The 21,951-nt window shown below is 44.9% G+C and overlaps 1 protein-coding gene across 5 annotated transcripts in view; it reads left to right on the top strand.

Annotated features, from left to right (window-relative positions):
- The window catches only part of LOC135551803 (neurabin-1-like), a 117,198-nt gene that overhangs the window by 42,164 nt on the left and 53,083 nt on the right, over window positions 1-21,951 (top strand). For 4 of the 5 annotated variants that reach the window (XM_064983028.1, XM_064983027.1, XM_064983029.1 and 1 more), the window contains exon 5: window positions 20,114-20,233. In XM_064983028.1, the coding sequence (XP_064839100.1) occupies window positions 20,114-20,233 (120 nt within the window). The remainder of the gene's footprint in view (window positions 1-20,113; window positions 20,234-21,951) is intronic. The other variant, XM_064983030.1, reaches the window with a different exon arrangement.

Consider the following 21,951-nt stretch of genomic DNA (forward strand, 5'->3'; position numbering starts at 1 on the left):
TTCCAGCAGGCTGTTTCTGGTGGGGAGGGCCAAACGGGTGATCAATTCAGTGATTGAAATGACGATCTCATCCTCAGTAGCCTATTCCAGCAGGCTGTTTCTGGTGGGGAGGGCCAAACGGGTGATCAATTCAGTGATTGAAATGACGATCTCATCCTCAGTAGCCTATTCCAGCAGGCTGTTGGGAAACACAAGCATTTCTTACCTGGAAATCACCAAGCTATTCATGTTGAATAAATGAGTCTGTTCATTTGTTAAGCTGCTAAATTGTTCAGTTTACATCTTGCCTACATCTTGTCTAGGCTACAGTAGATTATCCTGAAATGAGATGTTGGCCTATCAGGGGCTATAGGCTACCTGCATCTATCTAAGCAAACCATGGCAAAATTTAAGTACAATTCTAAACCCAGATGTTAGTCTGTAGCCTATTGAAATGACAAGTCAATCTCGCAAATGGGCCATTACAAGTGTTTGTAGTCTTAACATCTGGTTTGGGGTATATGGCCAATATACCATGGCTAACGGCTGTATTCAGGAAATCGGCATTGCGTTATGATTAGGAACAGCCCTTAGCCGTGATATATTGGCCAAATAGGGAAAGGGAAGGGGGGTACCTAGTCAATTATACAACTGAATGTATTCAACTGAATTGTGTCTTCCACATTTAACCCCCTCTGAATCAGAGAGGTGCGGGGGGCTGCCTTAATGGACATCCAGGTCATCAGCGCCCGGGGAACAGTGGGTTAACTGCCTTGCTCAGGGGCAGAAGGACAGATTTTTACCTTGTCAGCTCAGGATTCGATCCAGCAACCTTTCATATACCATGCCCTCTCGTGCCTTATTGATTAATCATAGCAGTCAGGTGAGTTAAATCAACATCCATTGATGGAAAATGATCTGGCAAGTTTAATAATAATCTTTTCTCTTGCAACAGAATTTGTTTATTACGTCATGTCATAGTCCGCAATAATTATTATTTTGATGAAAACCGAATTTTGATTCTAACTTCGTTACTTCGATATTCCTTCTTAATTGGCTCCATAACATTATGGAAAAAGGGTTTATTTTATAAATGTCTTTCAAAGTCTTTCAAGATATGGTCACCCTCTGGTTTGTATTGTCATTGGATCAACTTAGTCCTTTTTGAACAGACTAAAGATTTATCTATTTGACAATAGAAATAAAGTATTTCCTGATTTAACACAGCAAATCTACTGTGGTAATTTAACCAACAGTTTGATTGGAAACTAATGTTGGTGCAGCCTACTGTTATTTTATTCGTTTCCTATTTATGTTATCCATAAATGTCTGGTATGGTCATTTCTTATTTAAAAAGGAAGGTAAAATATCCCTGGACTGTCCATATTTGAAATGTGTAACCAAATTATCGGAGGGATTGAGTTATTTGTGCCAGAAGGGAGTAGGCCAGAATCAAACCAACGCTGACCCGGATGGCGTTATATGTGTGCGTTGAAGACAGCGGTCCTAACTGCTAGATCACCAAAGGCCACGATTGAACTCAATTTTGACAGTTCATTCGTAACCATAGGATACACTCAACACTGTATGTCGGAGCCTAGTGAGTACCAATATATCAATATATCAATATAGCTCTTGTGTCATTAAGCTAAATAAAACGATGGTTGTTAATGTGTAGGGCTGCATTTCAGATCTTTGTTGCAGTAGTAGGACCTAGGCTTAGCGTTTGAGCGAGCTAGAGAGAATATTATTTTGATAGCAAGCCTGATCCCAATGACACGACAGTCCCCGCATGGAAAGAGAACGGCTTATTTTCAAGAATCATTTGAATTTCCTGATGCAACAGGAAAATTCTCTGCAACAAAAGAGTGATCAAGTTAAGATCCAACATCCGTTTTTGAGTCCCAAATGTATTCTCTACAAAGTGCACTACTTTTGACCAGAGCCCTATGGGCCCTGGCCAAAAGTAGTGCACTAAATAGGGAAGTGAATAGGGTGCCATTGGGGACACAGACACTTGGATAACCTTGTGTCCTCTGTTGACCAAAGTTCCGTTGGCTCACAATCCCTGGGCGCTAGCAGGCAGCGCTAGCTACACATCCTGTCAGGTCCTAGCTAACGCCATGATTTGAATAGGGTTAGGCAATAGTGCTGCTCCACTATTGTAATGGAGAGTGGTTGCCTCAAGACAGTCTTGCACTGTATTCAGTCATTTACTTCCTGGTCTAGGCTGACCATATCTCGCTATGTATTTCTCTGTATTTCTCATGCCTGCTTCCTGTGTGTTCTCTTCAACATCATCAGTTTGATAATCGGCAATTGCAAAATTTCTGAACACAGTTTCAAAACCAGATTATGAAATCCCCTGATTTAGATTACATATTTTCTATGCAACCATTACTATTCTAATCACTCTGCATAGTGCCACACCAGTGCATAGTTTACTGCTGCACAATGGATCCTTAAGGTGTTTTCATAACTGTGAGGAACGGTAGAGAGAGAGGATAACTGGGGAACGATAGAGAGAGAGAGGATAACTGGGGAACAATAGAGAGAGAGGATAACTGTGGGAAACTATAGAGAGAGAGGATAACTGGGGAACGATAGAGAGAGAGGATAACTGGGGAGCGATAGAGAGAGGATAACTGTGTGGAGCAATAGAGAGAGAGGATAACTGTGGGGAACTATAGAGAGAATAACTGTGGGGAACTATAGAGAGAGGGGATAACTGTGGAACGATAGAGAGAGAGGATAACTGTGGAGCAATAGAGAGAGAGGATAACTGTGGGGAACTATAGAGAGAGAATAACTGTGGGGAACTATAGAGAGAGAGGATAACTGTGGGAAACTATAGAGAGAGAGGATAACTGGGGAACGGTAGAGAGAGAGGATAACTGTGGGAAGCTATAGAGAGAGAGGATAACTGTGGGGAACGATAGAGAGAGAGGATAACTGTGGGGAACGATAGAGGGAGGATAACTGTGGGGAATGATAGAAAGAGAGGAAGACACTGGGGAACAATGGGGAGAGAGGAAGACACTGGGGAACGATAGAGAGAGGATAACTGTGGGGAACGATAGAGAGAGGATAACTGTGGGGAGCGATAGAGAGAGAGGATAACTGTGGGGAACGATAGAGAGGGAGGATAACTGTGGGGAACGATAGAGAGGGAGGATAACTGTGGGGAACTATAGAGAGAGAGGATAACTGGGGAACGATAGAGAGAGAGGATAATTGTGGGGAGCGACAGAGAGAGAGTATAACTGGTGAACAATATAGAGAGAGGATAACTGTGGGGAACTATAGAGAGAGAGGATAACTGTTCGGAACTATAGAGAGAGAGGATAACTGTGGGGAACTATAGAGAGAGAGGATAACTCTGGGGAGCGATAGAGAGAGAGGATAACTGTGGGGAACGATAGAGAGGCAGGATAACTGTGGGGAATGATAGAAAGAGAGGAAGACACTGGGGAACAATGGGGAGAGAGGATAACTGTGGGGAGCGATAGAGAGAGAGGATAACTGGGAAACTATAGAGAGAGAGGATAACTGGGGAACTATAGAGAGAGAGGATAACTGTGGGGAACGATAGAGAGAGAGGATAACTGTGGAACTATAGAGAGAGAGGATAACTGTGAGGAACGATAGAGAGAGAGGATAACAGTCAGGAACGATAGAGAGAGAGGATAAGTGTGGGGAACTATAGAGAGAGAGGATAACTGGGGAACTATAGAGAGAGAGGATAACTGTGGAACGATAAAAGAGAGGATAACTGTGAGGAACGATAGAGAGAGAGGATAACTGTGAGGAACTATAGAGAGAGGATAACTGTGGGGAACTATAGAGAGAGGATAACTGGGGAACTTTAGAGAGAGAGGATAACTGTGGGGAACGATAGAGAGAGAGGATACCTGGGGAACGATAGAGAGAGAGGATAACTGGGGAACTATAGAGAGAGAGGATAACTGGGGAACTATAGAGAGGATAACTGGGGGACAATGGAGAGAGAAGATTACTGGGAACTATAGAGAGAGGATAACTGGGGAATGATAGAGAGAGGATAACTGGGGAACGATAGAGAGAGGATAACTGGGTAACAATAGAGAGAGGATAACTGGGTAACAATAGAGAGAGGATAACTGGGGAACTATAGAGAGAAAGAGGATAACTGGGGAACGATAGAGAGAGAGGATAACTGGGGAGCTATAGAGAGAGAGAGAGAATAACTGGTGAACTATAGAGAGAGAGGATAACTGTGAGGAACTATAGAGAGAGAGGATAACTGTGGGGAACTATAGAGAGAGAGGATAACTGTGGGGAACTATAGAGAGAGAGGATAACTGTGGGGAACTATAGAGAGAGAGGATAACTGTGGGGAACTATAGAGAGAGGATAACTGTGGAACGATAGAGAGAGAGAATAACTGGTGAGCAATATAGAGAGAGGATAACTGTGGGGAACTATAGAGAGAGAGGATAACTGTTCGGAACTATAGAGAGAGAGGATAACTGTGGGGAACTATAGAGAGAGAGGATAACTGTGGGGAACTATAGAGAGAGAGGATAACTGTTCGGAACTATAGAGAGAGAGGATAACTGTGGGGAACTATAGAGAGAGAGGATAACTGTGGGGAGCGATAGAGAGAGAGGATAACTGTGGCGAGCGATAGAGAGAGAGGATAACTGTGGGGAACGATAGAGAGGGAGGATAACTGTGGGGAATGATAGAAAGAGAGGAAGACACTGGGGAACAATGGGGAGAGAGGATAATTGTGGGGAGCGATAGAGAGAGAGGATAACTGGGAAACGATGGAGAGAGAGGATAACTGGGGAGCGATAGAGAGAGAGGATAACTGTGGGGAACGATAGAGAGAGAGGATACCTGGGGAACGATAGAGAGAGAGAGGATAACTGGGGAACTATAGAGAGAGGATAACTGGGGAACTATAGAGAGAGAGGATAACTGTGGGGAACGATAGAGAGAGAGGATAACTGGGGAACTATAGAGAGAGAGGATAACTGGGGAACTATAGAGAGAGAGGATAACTGTGGGGAACGATAGAGAGAGAGGATACCTGGGGAACGATAGAGAGAGAGGATAACTGGGGAACTATAGAGAGAGAGGATAACGGTGAGGAACTATAGAGAGAGAGGATAACAGTAAGGAACGATAGAGAGAGAGGATAACTGTGGAACAATAGAGAGAGAGGATAACGGTGAGGAACTATAGAGAGAGAGGATAACAGTAAGGAACTATAGAGAGAGAGGATAACTGGGGAACTAAAGAGAGAGAGGATAACTGGGGAACTAAAGAGAGAGAGGATAACTGGGAAACGATAGAGAGAGGATAACTGAGGAACGATAGAGAGAGAGGATAACTGTGAGGAACGATAGAGAGAGAGGATAACTGTGGGGAACTATAGAGAGAGAGGATAACTGGGGGGAGCAATAGAGAGAGAGGATAACTGTGGGGAATGATAGAGAGGGAGGATAACTGTGGGGAATGATAGAGAGGGAGGATAACTGTGGGGAACTATAGAGAGAGAGGATAACTGGGGAACTATAGAGGGAGGATAACTGTGGGGAACTATAGAGGGAGGATAACTGTTCGGAACTATAGAGAGAGAGGATAACTGTGGGGAACTATAGAGGGAGGATAACTGTGAGGAACGATAGAGAGAGAGGATTACTGTGGGGAACTATAGAGAGAGAGGATAACTGTGGGGAACTATAGAGAGAGAGGATAACTGGGGGGAGCGATAGAGAGAGAGGATAATTGTGGGGAGAGATAGAGAGAGAGGATAACTGGGGAACGATAGAGAGAGAGGATAACTGTGGGGAACGATAGAGAGGGAGGATAACTGTGGGGAACGATAGAGAGAGAGGATAACTGGGGAACAATGGGGAGAGAGGATAACTGTGGGGAGCAATAGAGAGGGAGGATAACTGTGGGGAACTATAGAGAGAGAGGATAACTGTGGGGAATGATAGAGAGAGAGGATAACTGTGGGGAACGATAGAGAGAGGATAACTGTGGGGAACTATAGAGAGAGAGGATAACTGTGGGGAACGATAGAGAGAGAGGATAACTGTGGGGAGCGATAGAGAGAGAGGATAACTGTGGGGAACGATAGAGAGGGAGGATAACTGTGGGGAACTATAGAGAGAGAGGATAACTGTGGGGAACTATAGAGAGGGAGGATAACTGTGGGGAATGATAGAGAGGGAGGATAACTGTGGGGAACTATAGAGAGAGAGGATAACTGTGGGGAACGATAGAGAGAGAGGATAACTGTGGGGAACTACAGAGAGAGAGGATAACTGTGGGGAATGATAGAGCGGGAGGATAACTGTGGGGAACTATAGAGAGAGAGGATAACTGTGGGGAACTATAGAGGGAGGATAACTGTTCGGAACTATAGAGAGAGAGGATAACTGTGGGGAACTATAGAGGGAGGATAACTGTGAGGAACGATAGAGAGAGAGGATAACTGTGGGGAACGATAGAGAGGGAGGATAACTGTGGGGAACTATAGAGAGAGAGGATAACTGGGGAGCGATAGAGAGAGAGGATAATTGTGGGGAGCGACAGAGAGAGAGGATAACTGTGGGGAACGATAGAGCGGGAGGATAACTGTGGGGAACGATAGAGACGGAGGATAACTGTTCGGAACTATAGAGAGAGAGGAAGACACTGGGGAACAATGGGGAGAGAGGATAACTGTGGGGAACGATAGAGAGAGAGGATAACTGTGGGGAACTATAGAGAGAGAGGGTAACTGTGGGGAACTATAGAGAGAGAGGATAACTGTGAGGAACGATAGAGAGAGAGGATAACTGTGGGGAACTATAGAGAGAGGATAACTGTGGAACGATAGAGAGAGAGAATAACTGGTGAACAATATAGAGAGAGGATAACTGTGGGGAACTATAGAGAGAGAGGATAACTGTGGGGAACTGTAGAGAGAGAGGATAACTGTGGGGAGCGATAGAGAGAGAGGATAACTGTGGGGAACGATAGAGAGGCAGGATAACTGTGGGGAATGATAGAAAGAGAGGAAGACACTGGGGAACAATGGGGAGAGAGGATAACTGTGGGGAGCGATAGAGAGAGAGTATAACTGGGGAACTATAGAGAGAGAGAATAACTGGGGAACTATAGAGAGAGAGGATAACTATGGGGAACGATAGAGAGAGAGGATACCTGGGGAACGATAGAGAGAGAGGATAACTGTGGAACTATAGGGAGATTTGATAACTGTGAGGAACGATAGAGAGAGAGGATAACAGTAAGGAACGATAGAGAGAGAGGATAAGTGTGGGGAACTATAGAGAGAGAGGATAACTGGGGAACTATAGAGAGAGAGTATAACTGTGGAACGATAGAGAGAGAGGATAACTGTGAGGAACGATAGAGAGAGAGGATAACTGTGAGGAACGATAGAGAGAGAGAGGATAACTGTGGGGAACTATAGAGAGAGGATAACTGTGGGGAACTTTAGAGAGAGAGGATAACTGTGGGGAACTATAGAGGGAGGATAACTGTGGGGAACTATAGAGAGAGAGGATAACTGTGGGGAACGATAGAGAGAGGGGATACCTGGGGAACGATAGAGAGAGAGGATAACTGGGGAACTATAGAGAGGATAACTGGGGGACAATGGAGAGAGAAGATTACTGGGAACTATAGAGAGAGGATAACTGGGGAACAATAGAGAGAGAGGATAACCAGGTAACGATAGAGAAAGAGGATAACTGGGGAACGATAGAGAGAGGATAACTGGGTAACGATAGAGAGAGAGGATAACTGGGGTACTATAGAGAGAAAGAGGATAACTGGGGAACGATAGAGAGAGAGGATAACTGGGGAGCTATAGAGAGAGGGAGAGAATAACTGGTGAACTATAGAGAGAGAGGATAACTGTGAGGAACTATAGAGAGAGAGGATAACTGTGGGGAACTATAGAGAGAGAGGATAACTGTGGGGAACTATAGAGAGAGAGGATAACTGTGGGGAACTATAGAGAGAGAGGATAACTGTGGGGAACTATAGAGAGAGGATAACTGTGGAATGATAGAGAGAGAGAATAACTGGTGAGCAATATAGAGAGAGGATAACTGTGGGGAACTATAGAGAGAGAGGATAACTGTGCGGAACTATAGAGAGAGAGGATAACTGTGGGGAGCGATAGAGAGAGAGGATAACTGTGGCGAGCGATAGAGAGAGAGGATAACTGTGGGGAATGATAGAGAGGGAGGATAACTGTGGGGAATGATAGAGAGAGAGGAAGACACTGGGGAACAATGGGGAGAGAGGATAACTGTGGGGAGCGATAGAGAGAGAGTATAACTGGGGAGCGATAGAGAGAGAGGATAACTGGGAAACTATAGAGAGAGAGGATAATGGTGAGAAACTATAGAGAGAGAGGATAACAGTCAGGAACGATAGAGAGAGAGGATAAGTGTGGGGAAATATAGAGAGAGAGGATAACTGGGGAACTATAGAGAGAGAGGATAACTGGGGAACGATAGAGAGAGAGGATATCTGTGGGGAACGATTGAGAGAGAGGATAACTGTGAGGAACTATAGAGAGAAAGGATAACTGTGGGGAACGATAGAGAGAGAGGATACCTGGGGAACGATAGAGAGAGGATAACGGTGAGGAACTATAGAGAGAGAGGATAACAGTAAGGAACGATAGAGAGAGAAGATAACAGTAAGGAATGATAGAGAGAGAGGATAACTGTGGAACGATAGAGAGAAAGGATAACTGGGGAGCTATAGAGAGAAAGAGGATAACTGGGGAACGATAGAGAGAGGATAACTGGGGCACGATAGAGAGAGAGGATAACTGGGGAGCGATAGAGAGAGAGGATAACTGGGGAACGATAGAGAGAGGATAACTGGGGAACGATAGAGAGAGAGGATAACTGGGGAATGATAGAGAGAGAGGATAACTGTGGGGAACTATAGCCAGAGGATAACTGTGGAACGATAGAGAGAGAGGATAACTGTGAGGAACTATAGAGAGAGAGGATAACTGTGAGGAACTATGGAGATAGAGGATAACTGTGGGAACTATAGAGAGAGAGGATAACTGTGGGGAACTATAGAGAGAGAGGATAACTGTGGAGCGATAGAAAGAGAGGATAACTGTGGGGAGCGATAGAGAGAGAGGATAACTGTTTTGAACAATAGAGAGTGAGGATAACTGTGGGGAACGATAGAGAGAGAGGAAGACACTGGAGAACAATGGTGAGAGAAGATAACTTTAGGGAACGATAGAGAGAGAGGATAACTGGGGAGCAATAGAGAGAGATGATAACTGGGGAACTATAGAGAGAGAGCATCACTGGGGAACTATAGAGAGAGAGGATAACTGTGGGGAACGATAGAGAGAAAGGATACCTGGGGAACGATTTAGAGAGAGGATAACGGGAATGATAGAGAGAGAGCATCACTGGGGAACTATAGAGAGAGAGGATAACTGGGGAATGATAGAGAGAGGATAACTGTGGGGAACTATAGAGAGAGGATAACTGGATAATGATAGAGAGAGAGGATAACTGGGGAACTATAGAGAGAGAGGATAACTGGGGAACTATAGAGAGAGATGATAACTGGGGAACGTAGAGAGAGAGGATAACTGGGTAACGATAGAGAGAGAGGATAACTGGGGAACTATAGAGAGAAAGAGGATAACTGGGGAACGATAGAGAGAGGATAACTGGGGAACGTAGAGAGAGAGGATAACTGGGGAGCTATAGATAGAGAGGATAACTGAGGAACGATAGAGAGAGAAGATAACTGGGGAACTATAGAGAGAGAGTATAACTGGGGAACGATAGAGAGAGAACTGATAACTGGGGAACTTAGAGAGAGAGGATAACTGGGGAGCTATAGATAGAGAGGATAACTGAGGAACGATAGAGAGAAAGGATAGCTGGGGAACGGTAGAGAGAGAGGATAACTGTTCGGAACTATAGAGAGAGGATAACTGGGGAACGTAGAGAGAGAGGATAACTGGGGAGCTATAGATAGAGAGGATAACTGAGGAACGATAGAGAGAGAGGATAACTGGGTAATGGTAGAGAGAGAGGATAACTGTTCAGAACTATAGAGGGAGGATAACTGTGGGGAACTATAGAGAGAGAGGATAACTGTGGGGAACGATAGAGAGAGAGGATACCTGGGGAACGATAGAGAGAGAGGATAACTGGGGGAGAGATAGAGAGAGACGATAACTGTGGGGAACGATAGAGAGGGAGGATAACTGTGGGGAAAGATAGAGAGGGAGGATAACTGTGGGGAACGATAGAGAGAGAGGAAGACACTGGGGAACAATGGGGAGAGAGGATAACTGTGGGGAACGATAGAGAGAGAGGGTAACTGTGGGGAACTATAGAGAGAGAGGATAACTGTGGGGAACTATAGAGAGAGGATAACTGTGGAACGATAGAGAGAGAGAATAACTGGTGAGCAATATAGAGAGAGGATAACTGTGGGGAACTATAGAGAGAGAGGATAACTGTTCGGAACTATAGAGAGAGAGGATAACTGTGGGGAACTATAGAGAGAGAGGATAACTGTGGGGAGCGATAGAGAGAGAGGATAACTGTGGGGAATGATAGAGAGGGAGGATAACTGTGGGGAATGATAGAAAGAGAGGAAGACACTGGGGGACAATGGGGAGAGAGGATAACTGTGGGGAGCGATAGAGAGAGAGGATAACTGGGAAACTATAGAGAGAGAGGATAACTGGGGAACTATAGAGAGAGAGGATAACTGTGGGGAACGATAGAGAGAGAGGATACCTGGGGAACGATAGAGAGAGAGGATAACTGTGGAACTATAGAGAGATTTGATAACTGTGAGGAACGATAGAGAGAGAGGATAACAGTAAGGAACGATAGAGAGAGAGGATAAGTGTGGGGAACTATAGAGAGAGAGGATAACTGGGGAACTATAGAGAGAGAGTATAACTGTGGAACGATAGAGAGAGAGGATAACTGTGAGGAACGATAGAGAGAGAGGATAACTGTGAGGAACGATAGAGAGAGAGAGGATAACTGTGGGGAACTATAGAGAGAGGATAACTGTGGGGAACTTTAGAGAGAGAGGATAACTGTGGGGAACTATAGAGAGAGAATAACTGGGGAACTATAGAGAGAGAGGATAACTGTGGGGAACGATAGAGAGAGAGGATACCTGGGGAGCGATAGAGAGAGAGGATAACTGGGGAACTATAGAGAGGATAACTGGGGGACAATGGAGAGAGAAGATTACTGGGAACTATAGAGAGAGGATAACTGGGGAACGATAGAGAGAGAGGATAACCAGGTAACGATAGAGAAAGAGGATAACTGGGGAACGATAGAGAGAGGATAACTGGGTAACGATAGAGAGAGAGGATAACTGGGGAACTATAGAGAGAAAGAGGATAACTGGGGACCGATAGAGAGAGAGGATAACTGGGGAGCTATAGAGAGAGAGAGAGAATAACTGGTGAACTATAGAGAGAGAGGATAACTGTGAGGAACTATAGAGAGAGAGGATAACTGTGGGGAACTATAGAGAGAGAGGATAACTGTGGGGAACTATAGAGAGAGAGGATAACTGTGGGGAACTATAGAGAGAGAGGATAACTGTGGGGAACTATAGAGAGAGGATAACTGTGGAACGATAGAGAGAGAGAATAACTGGTGAGCAATATAGAGAGAGGATAACTATTCGGAACTATAGAGAGAGTGGATAACTGTGGGGAACTATAGAGAGAGAGGATAACTGTGGGGAGCGATAGAGAGAGAGGATAACTGTGGCGAAGCGATAGAGAGAGAGGATAACTGTGGGGAATGATAGAGAGGGAGGATAACTGTGGGGAATGATAGAAAGAGAGGAAGACACTGGGGAACAATGGGGAGAGAGGATAACTGTGGGGAGCGATAGAGAGTATAACTGTGGAGTGATAGAGAGAGAGGATAACTGGGGAACTATAGAGAGAGAGGATAACGGTGAGGAACTATAGAGAGAGAGGATAACAGTCAGGAACGATAGAGAGAGAGGATAAGTGTGGGGAAATATAGAGAGAGAGGATAACTGGGGAACTATAGAGAGAGAGGATAACTGGGGAACGATAGAGAGAGAGGATAACTGTGAGGAACGATAGAGAGAGAGGATAACTGTGAGGAACGATAGAGAGAGAGGATAACTGGGGAACGATAGAGAGAGAGGATAACTGGGGAACTATAGAGAGAGGATAACGGTGAGGAACTATAGAGAGAGAGGATAACAGTAAGGAACGATAGAGAGAGAAGATAACAGTAAGGAACGATAGAGAGAGAGGATAACTGTGGAACGATAGAGAGAAAGGATAACTGGGGAGCTATAGAGAGAAAGAGGATAACTGGGGAACGATAGAGAGAGGATAACTGGGGCACGATAGAGAGAGAGGATAACTGGGGAGCGATAGAGAGAGAGGATAACTGGGGAACGATAGAGAGAGGATAACTGGGGAACGATAGAGAGAGAGGATAACTGGGGAATGATAGAGAGAGAGGATAACTGTGGGGAACTATAGCCAGAGGATAACTGTGGAACGATAGAGAGAGAGGATAACTGTGAGGAACTATAGAGAGAGAGGATAACTGTGAGGAACTATGGAGATAGAGGATAACTGTGGGAACTATAGAGAGAGAGGATAACTGTGGGGAACTATAGAGAGAGAGGATAACTGTGGAGCGATAGAAAGAGAGGATAACTGTGGGGAGCGATAGAGAGAGAGGATAACTCTTTTGAACAATAGAGAGGGAGGATAACTGTGGGGAACGATAGAGAGAGAGGAAGGCACTGGAGAACAATGGTGAGAGAAGATAACTTTAGGGAACGATAGAGAGAGAGGATAACTGGGGAGCAATAGAGAGAGATGATAACTGGGGAACTATAGAGAGAGAGCATAACTGGGGAACTATAGAGAGAGAGGATAACTGTGGGGAACGATAGAGAGAAAGGATACCTGGGGAACGATTTAGAGAGAGGATAACGGGAATGATAGAGAGAGAGGATAACTGGGGAATGATAGAGAGAGAGGATAACTGGGGAATGATAGAGAGAGGATAACTGTGGGGAACTATAGAGAGAGGATAACTGGATAACGATAGAGAGAGAGGATAACTGGGGAACTATAGAGAGAGAGGATAACTGGGGAACTATAGAGAGAGATGATAACTGGGGAACGTAGAGAGAGAGGATAACTGGGGAACTATAGAGAGAGAGGATAACGGTGAGGAACTATAGAGAGAGAGGATAACTGGGGAACGATAGAGAGAGGATAACTGGGGAACGTAGAGAGAGAGGATAACTGGGGAGCTATAGATAGAGAGGATAACTGAGGAACGATAGAGTGAGAAGATAACTGGGGAACTATAGAGAGAGAGTATAACTGGGGAACGATAGAGAGAGAACTGATAACTGGGGAACTTAGAGAGAGAGGATAACTGGGGAGCTATAGATAGAGAGGATAACTGAGGAACGATAGAGAGAAAGGATAGCTGGGGAACGGTAGAGAGAGAGGATAACTGTTCGGAACTATAGAGAGAGGATAACTGGGGAACGTAGAGAGAGAGGATAACTGGGGAGCTATAGATAGAGAGGATAACTGAGGAACGATAGAGAGAGAGGATAACTGGGTAATGGTAGAGAGAGAGGATAACTGTTCAGAACTATAGAGGGAGGATAACTGTGGGGAACTATAGAGAGAGAGGATAACTGTGGGGAACGATAGAGAGAGAGGATACCTGGGGAACGATAGAGAGAGAGGATAACTGGGGGGAGAGATAGAGAGAGACGATAACTGTGGGGAACGATAGAGAGGGAGGATAACTGTGGGGAAAGATAGAGAGGGAGGATAACTGTGGGGAACGATAGAGAGAGAGGAAGACACTGGGGAACAATGGGGAGAGAGGATAACTGTGGGGAACGATAGAGAGAGAGGGTAACTGTGGGGAACTATAGAGAGAGAGGATAACTGTGGGGAACTATAGAGAGAGGATAACTGTGGAACGATAGAGATAGAGAATAACTGGTGAGCAATATAGAGAGAGGATAACTGTGGGGAACTATAGAGAGAGAGGATAACTGTTCGGAACTATAGAGAGAGAGGATAACTGTGGGGAACTATAGAGAGAGAGGATAACTGTGGCGAGCGATAGAGAGAGAGGATAACTGTGGCGAGCGATAGAGAGAGAGGATAACTGGGGGACAATGGGGAGAGAGGATAACTGTGGGGAGCGATAGAGAGAGAGGATAACTGGGAAACTATAGAGAGAGAGGATAACTGGGGAACTATAGAGAGAGAGGATAACTATGGGGAACGATAGAGAGAGAGGATACCTGGGGAACGATAGAGAGAGAGGATAACTGTGGAACTATAGAGAGATTTGATAACTGTGAGGAACGATAGAGAGAGAGGATAACAGTAAGGAACGATAGAGAGAGAGGATAAGTGTGGGGAACTATAGAGAGAGAGGATAACTGGGGAACTATAGAGAGAGAGTATAACTGTGGAACGATAGAGAGAGAGGATAACTGTGAGGAACGATAGAGAGAGAGGATAACTGTGAGGAACGATAGAGAGAGAGAGGATAACTGTGGGGAACTATAGAGAGAGGATAACTGTGGGGAACTTTAGAGAGAGAGGATAACTGTGGGGAACTATAGAGGGAGGATAACTGTGGGGAACTATAGAGAGAGAGGATAACTGTGGGGAACGATAGAGAGAGAGGATACCTGGGGAACGATAGAGAGAGAGGATAACTGGGGAACTATAGAGAGGATAACTGGGGGACAATGGAGAGAGAAGATTACTGGGAACTATAGAGAGAGGATAACTGGGGAACAATAGAGAGAGAGGATAACCAGGTAACGATAGAGAAAGAGAATAACTGGGGAACGATAGAGAGAGGATAACTGGGTAACGATAGAGAGAGAGGATAACTGGGGAACTATAGAGAGAAAGAGGATAACTGGGGAACGATAGAGAGAGAGGATAACTGGGGAGCTATGGAGAGAATAACTGGTGAACTACAGAGAGAGAGGATAACTGTGGGGAACTATAGAGAGAGAGGATAACTGTGGGGAACTATAGAGAGAGAGGATAACTGTGGGGAACTATAGAGAGAGAGGATAACTGTGGGGAACTATAGAGAGAGAGGATAACTGTGGGGAACTATAGAGAGAGGATAACTGTGGAACGATAGAGAGAGAGAATAACTGGTGAGCAATATAGAGAGAGGATAACTATTCGGAACTATAGAGAGAGTGGATAACTGTGGGGAACTATAGAGAGAGAGGATAACTGTGGGGAGCGATAGAGAGAGAGAGGATAACTGTGGCGAGCGATAGAGAGAGAGGATAACTGTGGCGAGCGATAGAGAGAGAGGATAACTGGGGGACAATGGGGAGAGAGGATAACTGTGGGGAGCGATAGAGAGAGAGGATAACTGGGGAACGATAGAGAGAGAGGATAACTGGGGAACTATAGAGAGAGAGGATAACGGTGAGGAACTATAGAGAGAGAGGATAACAGTCAGGAACGATAGAGAGAGAGGATAAGTGTGGGGAAATATAGAGAGAGAGGATAACTGGGGAACTATAGAGAGAGAGGATAACTGGGGAACGATAGAGAGAGAGGATAACTGTGAGGAACGATAGAGAGAGAGGATAACTGTGAGGAACTATAGAGAGAGAGGATAACTGTGGGGAACGATAGAGAGAGAGGATACCTGGGGAACGATAGAGAGAGGATAACGGTGAGGAACTATAGAGAGAGAGGATAACAGTAAGGAACGATAGAGAGAGAAGATAACAGTAAGGAACGATAGAGAGAGAGGATAACTGTGGAACGATAGAGAGAAAGGATAACTGGGGAGCTATAGAGAGAAAGAGGATAACTGGGGAACGATAGAGAGAGGATAACTGGGGCACGATAGAGAGAGAGGATAACTGGGGAGCGATAGAGAGAGAGGATAACTGGGGAACGATAGAGAGAGGATAACTGGGGAACGATAGAGAGAGAGGATAACTGGGGAATGATAGAGAGAGAGGATAACTGTGGGGAACTATAGCCAGAGGATAACTGTGGAACGATAGAGAGAGAGGATAACTGTGAGGAACTATAGAGAGAGAGGATAACTGTGAGGAACTATGGAGATAGAGGATAACTGTGGGAACTATAGAGAGAGAGGATAACTGTGGGGAACTATAGAGAGAGAGGATAACTGTGGAGCGATAGAAAGAGAGGATAACTGTGGGGAGCGATAGAGAGAGAGGATAACTGTTTTGAACAATAGAGAGTGAGGATAACTGTGGGGAACGATAGAGAGAGAGGAAGACACTGGAGAACAATGGTGAGAGAAGATAACTTTAGGGAACGATAGAGAGAGAGGATAACTGGGGAGCAATAGAGAGAGATGATAACTGGGGAACTATAGAGAGAGAGCATCACTGGGGAACTATAGAGAGAGAGGATAACTGGGGAATGATAGAGAGAGGATAACTGTGGGGAACTATAGAGAGAGGATAACTGGATAATGATAGAGAGATAGGATAACTGGGGAATGATAGAGAGAGAGAATAACTGGGGAATGAGAGAGGATAACTGTGGGGAACTATAGAGAGAGGATAACTGGATAACGATAGAGAGAGAGGATAACTGGGGAACTATAGAGAGAGATGATAACTGGGGAACTATAGAGAGAGATGATAACTGGGGAACGTAGAGAGAGGATAACTGGGTAACGATAGAGAGAGAGGATAACTGGGGAACTATAGAGAGAAAGAGGATAATTGGGGAACGATAGAGAGAGAACTGATAACTGGGGAACTTAGAGAGAGGATAACTGGGGAGCTATAGATAGAGAGGATAACTGAGGAACGATAGAGAGAAAGGATAGCTGGGGAACGGTAGAGAGAGAGGATAACTGTTCGGAACTATAGAGAGAGGATAACTGGGGAACGTAGAGAGAGAGGATAACTGGGGAGCTATAGATAGAGAGGATAACTGAGGAACGATAGAGAGAGAGGATAACTGGGTAATGGTAGAGAGAGAGGATAACTGGGTAATGGTAGAGAGAGAGGATAACTGTTCAGAACTATAGAGGGAGGATAACTGTGGGGAACTATAGAGAGAGAGGATAACTGTGGGGAACGATAGAGAGAGGATACCTGGGGAACGATAGAGAGAGAGGATAACTGGGGAACTATAGAGAGAGAGGATAACTTTGAGGAACGATAGAGAGAGAGGATAACAGTAAGGAACGATAGAGAGAGAGGATAACTGTGGAACAATAGAGAGAGAGGATAACGGGAATGATAGAGAGATAGGATAACTGGGGAATGATAGAGAGAGAGAATAACTGGGGAATGATAGAGAGAGGATAACTGTGGGGAACTATAGAGAGAGGATAACGGATAACGATAGAGAGAGAGGATAACTGGGGAACTATAGAGAGAGATGATAACTGGGGAACGTAGAGAGAGAGGATAACTGGGTAACGATAGAGAGAGAGGATAACTGGGGAACTATAGAGAGAAAGAGGATAATTGGGGAACGATAGAGAGAGGATAACTGGGGAACGAGAGAGAGAGGATAACTGGGGAGCTATAGATAGAGAGGATAACTGAGGAACGATAGAGAGAAAGGATAATGGGGAACGGTAGAGAGAGAACTGATAACTGGGGAACTTAGATAGAGAGGATAACTGAGGAACGATAGAGAGAAAGGATAACTGGGGAACGGTAGAGAGAGAGGATAATTGTTCGGAACTATAGAGAGGATAACTGGGGAACGTAGAGAGAGAGGATTACTGGGGAGCTATAGATAGAGAGGATAACTGGGTAATGGTAGAGAGAGAGGATAACTGGGTAATGGTAGAGAGAGAGGATAACTGTTCAGAACTATAGAGGGAGGATAACTGTGGGGAACTATAGAGAGAGAGGATAACTGTGGGGAACGATAGAGAGAGAGGATACCTGGGGAACGATAGAGAGAGAGGATAACTGGGGAACTATAGAGAGAGAGGATAACTGTGAGGAACTATAGAGAGAGAGGATAACTGTGAGGAACTATAGAGAGAGAGGATAACTGGGGAACGATAGAGAGAGAGGATAACTGGGGAACTATAGAGAGCGAGGATAACTGGGGAATGATAGAGAGAGAGGATAACTGGGGAACTATAGAGAGAGATTATAACTGGGGAACTATAGAGAGAGAGGATAACTGGGGAACTATAGAGAGAGAGGATAACTGGGAACTATAGAGAGAGAGGATAACTGGGGAACTATAGAGAGAGAGGATAACTGGGGAACTATAGAGAGAGAGGATAACTGGGAACTATAGAGAGAGAGGATAACTGGGGAACTATAGAAAGAGAGTATAACTGGGGGACAATGGAGAGAGAAGATTACTGGGGAACTATAGAGAGAGAGGATAACTGTGAGGAACTATAGAGAGAGAGCTGATAACTGGGGAACTATAGAGAGAGGATAACTGTAAGGAACGATAGATAGAGAGGATAACTGGGTAACGATAGATAGAGAGGATAACTGGGGAACTATAGAGAGAGAGGATAACTGGGGAACTATAGAAAGAGAGGATAACTGGGGAACTATAGAGATAGAGGATAACTGTGGGGAACGATAGAGAGAGAGGATACCTGGGGAACTATAGAGAGAGAGGATAACTGGGGAACTATAGAGAGAGAGGATAACTGGGGAACTATAGAGAGAGAGGATAACAGTAAGGAACGATAGATAGAGAGGATAACTGGGTAACGATAGAGAGAGAGGATAACTGGGGAACTATAGAGAGAGAGGATAACTGGGGAACTATAGAAAGAGAGGATAACTGGGGAACTATAGAGAGAGAGGATAACTGGGGAACTATAGAGAGAGAGGATAACAGTAAGGAACGATAGATAGAGAGGATAACTGGGGAACTATAGAGAGAGAGGATAACTGTGGGGAACTATAGAGAGAGAGGATAACTGGGGAACTATAGAAAGAGAGGATAACTGGGGGACAATGGAGAGAGAAGATTACTGGGGAACTATAGAGAGAGAGGATAACTGTGGGGAACTATAGAGAGAGAGGATAACTGTGGGGAACTATAGAGAGAGAGGATAACTGGGGAACTATAGAGAGAGAGGATAACTGTGGGGAACTATAGAGAGAGAGGATAACTGTGAGGAACTATAGAGAGAGAGGATAACTGGGGAACGATAGAGAGAGAGGATAACTGGGGAACTATAGAGAGAGAGGATAACTGTGAGGAACTATAGAGAGAGAGGATAACTGTGGGGAACTATAGAGAGAGAGGATAACTGGGGAACTATAGAGAGAGAGGATAACTGGGGAACGATAGAGAGAGAGGATAACTGGGGAACTATAGAGAGAGAGTATAACTGGGGAACTATAGAGAGAGAGGATAACTGGGGAACTATAGAGAGAGAGGATAACTGGGAACTATAGAGAGAGAGGATAACTGGGGAACTATAGAAAGAGAGAGGATAACTGGGAACTATAGAGAGAGAGGATAACTGGGAACTATAGAGAGAGAGGATAACAGTGAGGAACTATAGAGAGAGAGGATAACTGGGGAACTATAGAGAGAGAGGATAACTGGGGAACTATAGAGAGAGAGGATAACTGGGGAACTATAGAGAGAGAGGATAACAGTAAGGAACGATAGATAGAGAGGATAACTGGGGAACGATAGAGAGAGAGGATAACTGGGGAACTATAGAGAGAGAGGATAACTGGGGAACGATAGAGAGAGAGGATAACTGGGGAACTATAGAAAGAGAGATAACTGGGGGACAATGGAGAGATAAGATTACTGGGGAACTATAGAAAGAGAGGATAACTGGGGGACAATGGAGAGAGAAGATTACTGTGAGGAACTATAGAGAGAGAGGATAACTTTGAGGAACGATAAAGAAATTGATTTGACCAGATTTTAGCCTATGCCAACACTACAGACGTGTAGGCTGCAGCATTACCACTCAACCAGCCAGGCCACTGCCCAGTAGCCTGTGTGTAACCTGTATGTAACCTGTGTGTGACCTTTATGTGACCTCAGTGTGTTGTTTCGTAGGATCAAAGTGAACGACCAGATTGTGGAGGTGGACGGCACCAGTCTGGTGGGAGTGACCCAGAGCTTTGCTGCCTCCGTCCTGAGGAACACCCAGGGAGTGGTCAGGTAATACCAACTGTCATATTCATAATAAAATATATTTTATTTCTTTATCCAGATGAGTCCAAGGTACCACAAAGTGGCATAAACCACAGCAGTCATGGTCATGAGAGAACAAGGACAGAGCCCAGCCTACTCTGGGGTCTACCTCTCTCCCTCTCTCTTCCTCTCTACCTCTCTCAAATACTCTCTACCTCTCTACCTCTCTACCTCTCTCTACGTCTCTACCTCTCTCAAACACTCTCTACCTCTCTGTCACTCTCTACCTCTCTGTCACTCTCTACCTCTCTTACACTCTCTACCTCTACCTCTACCTCTCTCTACCTCTTTAATATTATCTACCTCTCTAAAACTCTACCTCTCGAATACTCTCTACCTCTCCAATACTCTCTACCCCTCTAATTCTCTCTACCTCTCTAATACTCTCTACCTCTCTCTACCTCGCTCTAGCTCTCTACCTCTACCTCTCTCTACCTCTCTAATACTCTCTACCTTTCTAATACTCTCTACCTTTCTAATACTCTCTACCTCTCTAATACTCTCTACCTCTCTACCTGTCTACCTCTCTATACTTCTCTCTACCTCTACCTCGCTCTACCTCTCTACCTCTCTCTACCTCTACCTCTCTACTTCTCTCTACCTCTCTACCTCTCTCTACCTCTCTCTACCTCTCTCTACCTCTCTACCTTTCTCTACTTCTCTCTACCTCTCTACCTCTCTCTACCTCTCTTCCTCTCTCTAATACTCTCTACCTCTCTCTTCCTCTCTACCTCTCTCTAATACTCTCTACCTCTCTCTACCTCTCTACCTCTCTCTACCTCTCTACCTCTCTCTCTCTCTCTACCTATTTACCTCTCTACCTATTTACCTCTCTACCTCTCTCTACCTCTCTACACCTCTCTACCTCTCTACACCTCTCTACCTCTCTATACCACTCTACACCTCTCTACCTCTCTTCCTCTCTCTAACACTCTCTACTGCTCTACCTCTCTCTACCTCTCTACACCTCTCTACCTCTCTATACCTATCTACCTCTCTCTATCACTCTACCTCTCTCTGCCTCTCTTCAACACTCTCTACTGCTCTACCTCTCTCTACCTCTCTACCTCTCTCTACCTCTCTACACCTCTCTCTACCTCTTTACCTCTCTACCTCTTTACCTCTCTACACCTCTCTACCTCTCTCTACCACTCTACCTCTCTATCACTCTCTACCTCTCTACGCCTCTCTCTACCACTCTATCACTCTCTACCTCTCTATCACTCTCTACCTCTCTATCACTCTCTACCACTCTACCTCTCTATCACTCTCTACCTCTCTACCTCTCTACCTCTCTTCCACTCTCTACCTCTCTCTTCCTCTCTCTCTCTACCTCTCTACCTCTCTCTACCTCTCTACCTCTCTTCTACTCTCTACCTCTCTCTTCCTCTCTCTCTCTATCTCTATCTCTCTATACCTCTCTCTACCTCTACCTCTCTACCACTCTATACCTCTCTACCTCTTTTCCACTCTCTACCTCTTTCTACCTCTCTCTCTACCTCTCTCTACCTCTCTACCACTCTCTACCTCTCTAACTCTCTACCACTCTCTACCTCTCTCTTCCTCTCTCTCTCTACCTCTCTCTACATCTCTACCACTCTCTACCTCTCTCTCTCTACCTTTCTACCACTCTCTACCTCTCTCTTCCTCTCTCTCTCTACCTCTCTCTCTCTACCTCTCTACCA

This window comes from Oncorhynchus masou, chromosome 13, assembly GCF_036934945.1.
Source record: "Oncorhynchus masou masou isolate Uvic2021 chromosome 13, UVic_Omas_1.1, whole genome shotgun sequence".
Taxonomy (NCBI): Eukaryota; Metazoa; Chordata; class Actinopteri; order Salmoniformes; family Salmonidae; genus Oncorhynchus; species Oncorhynchus masou.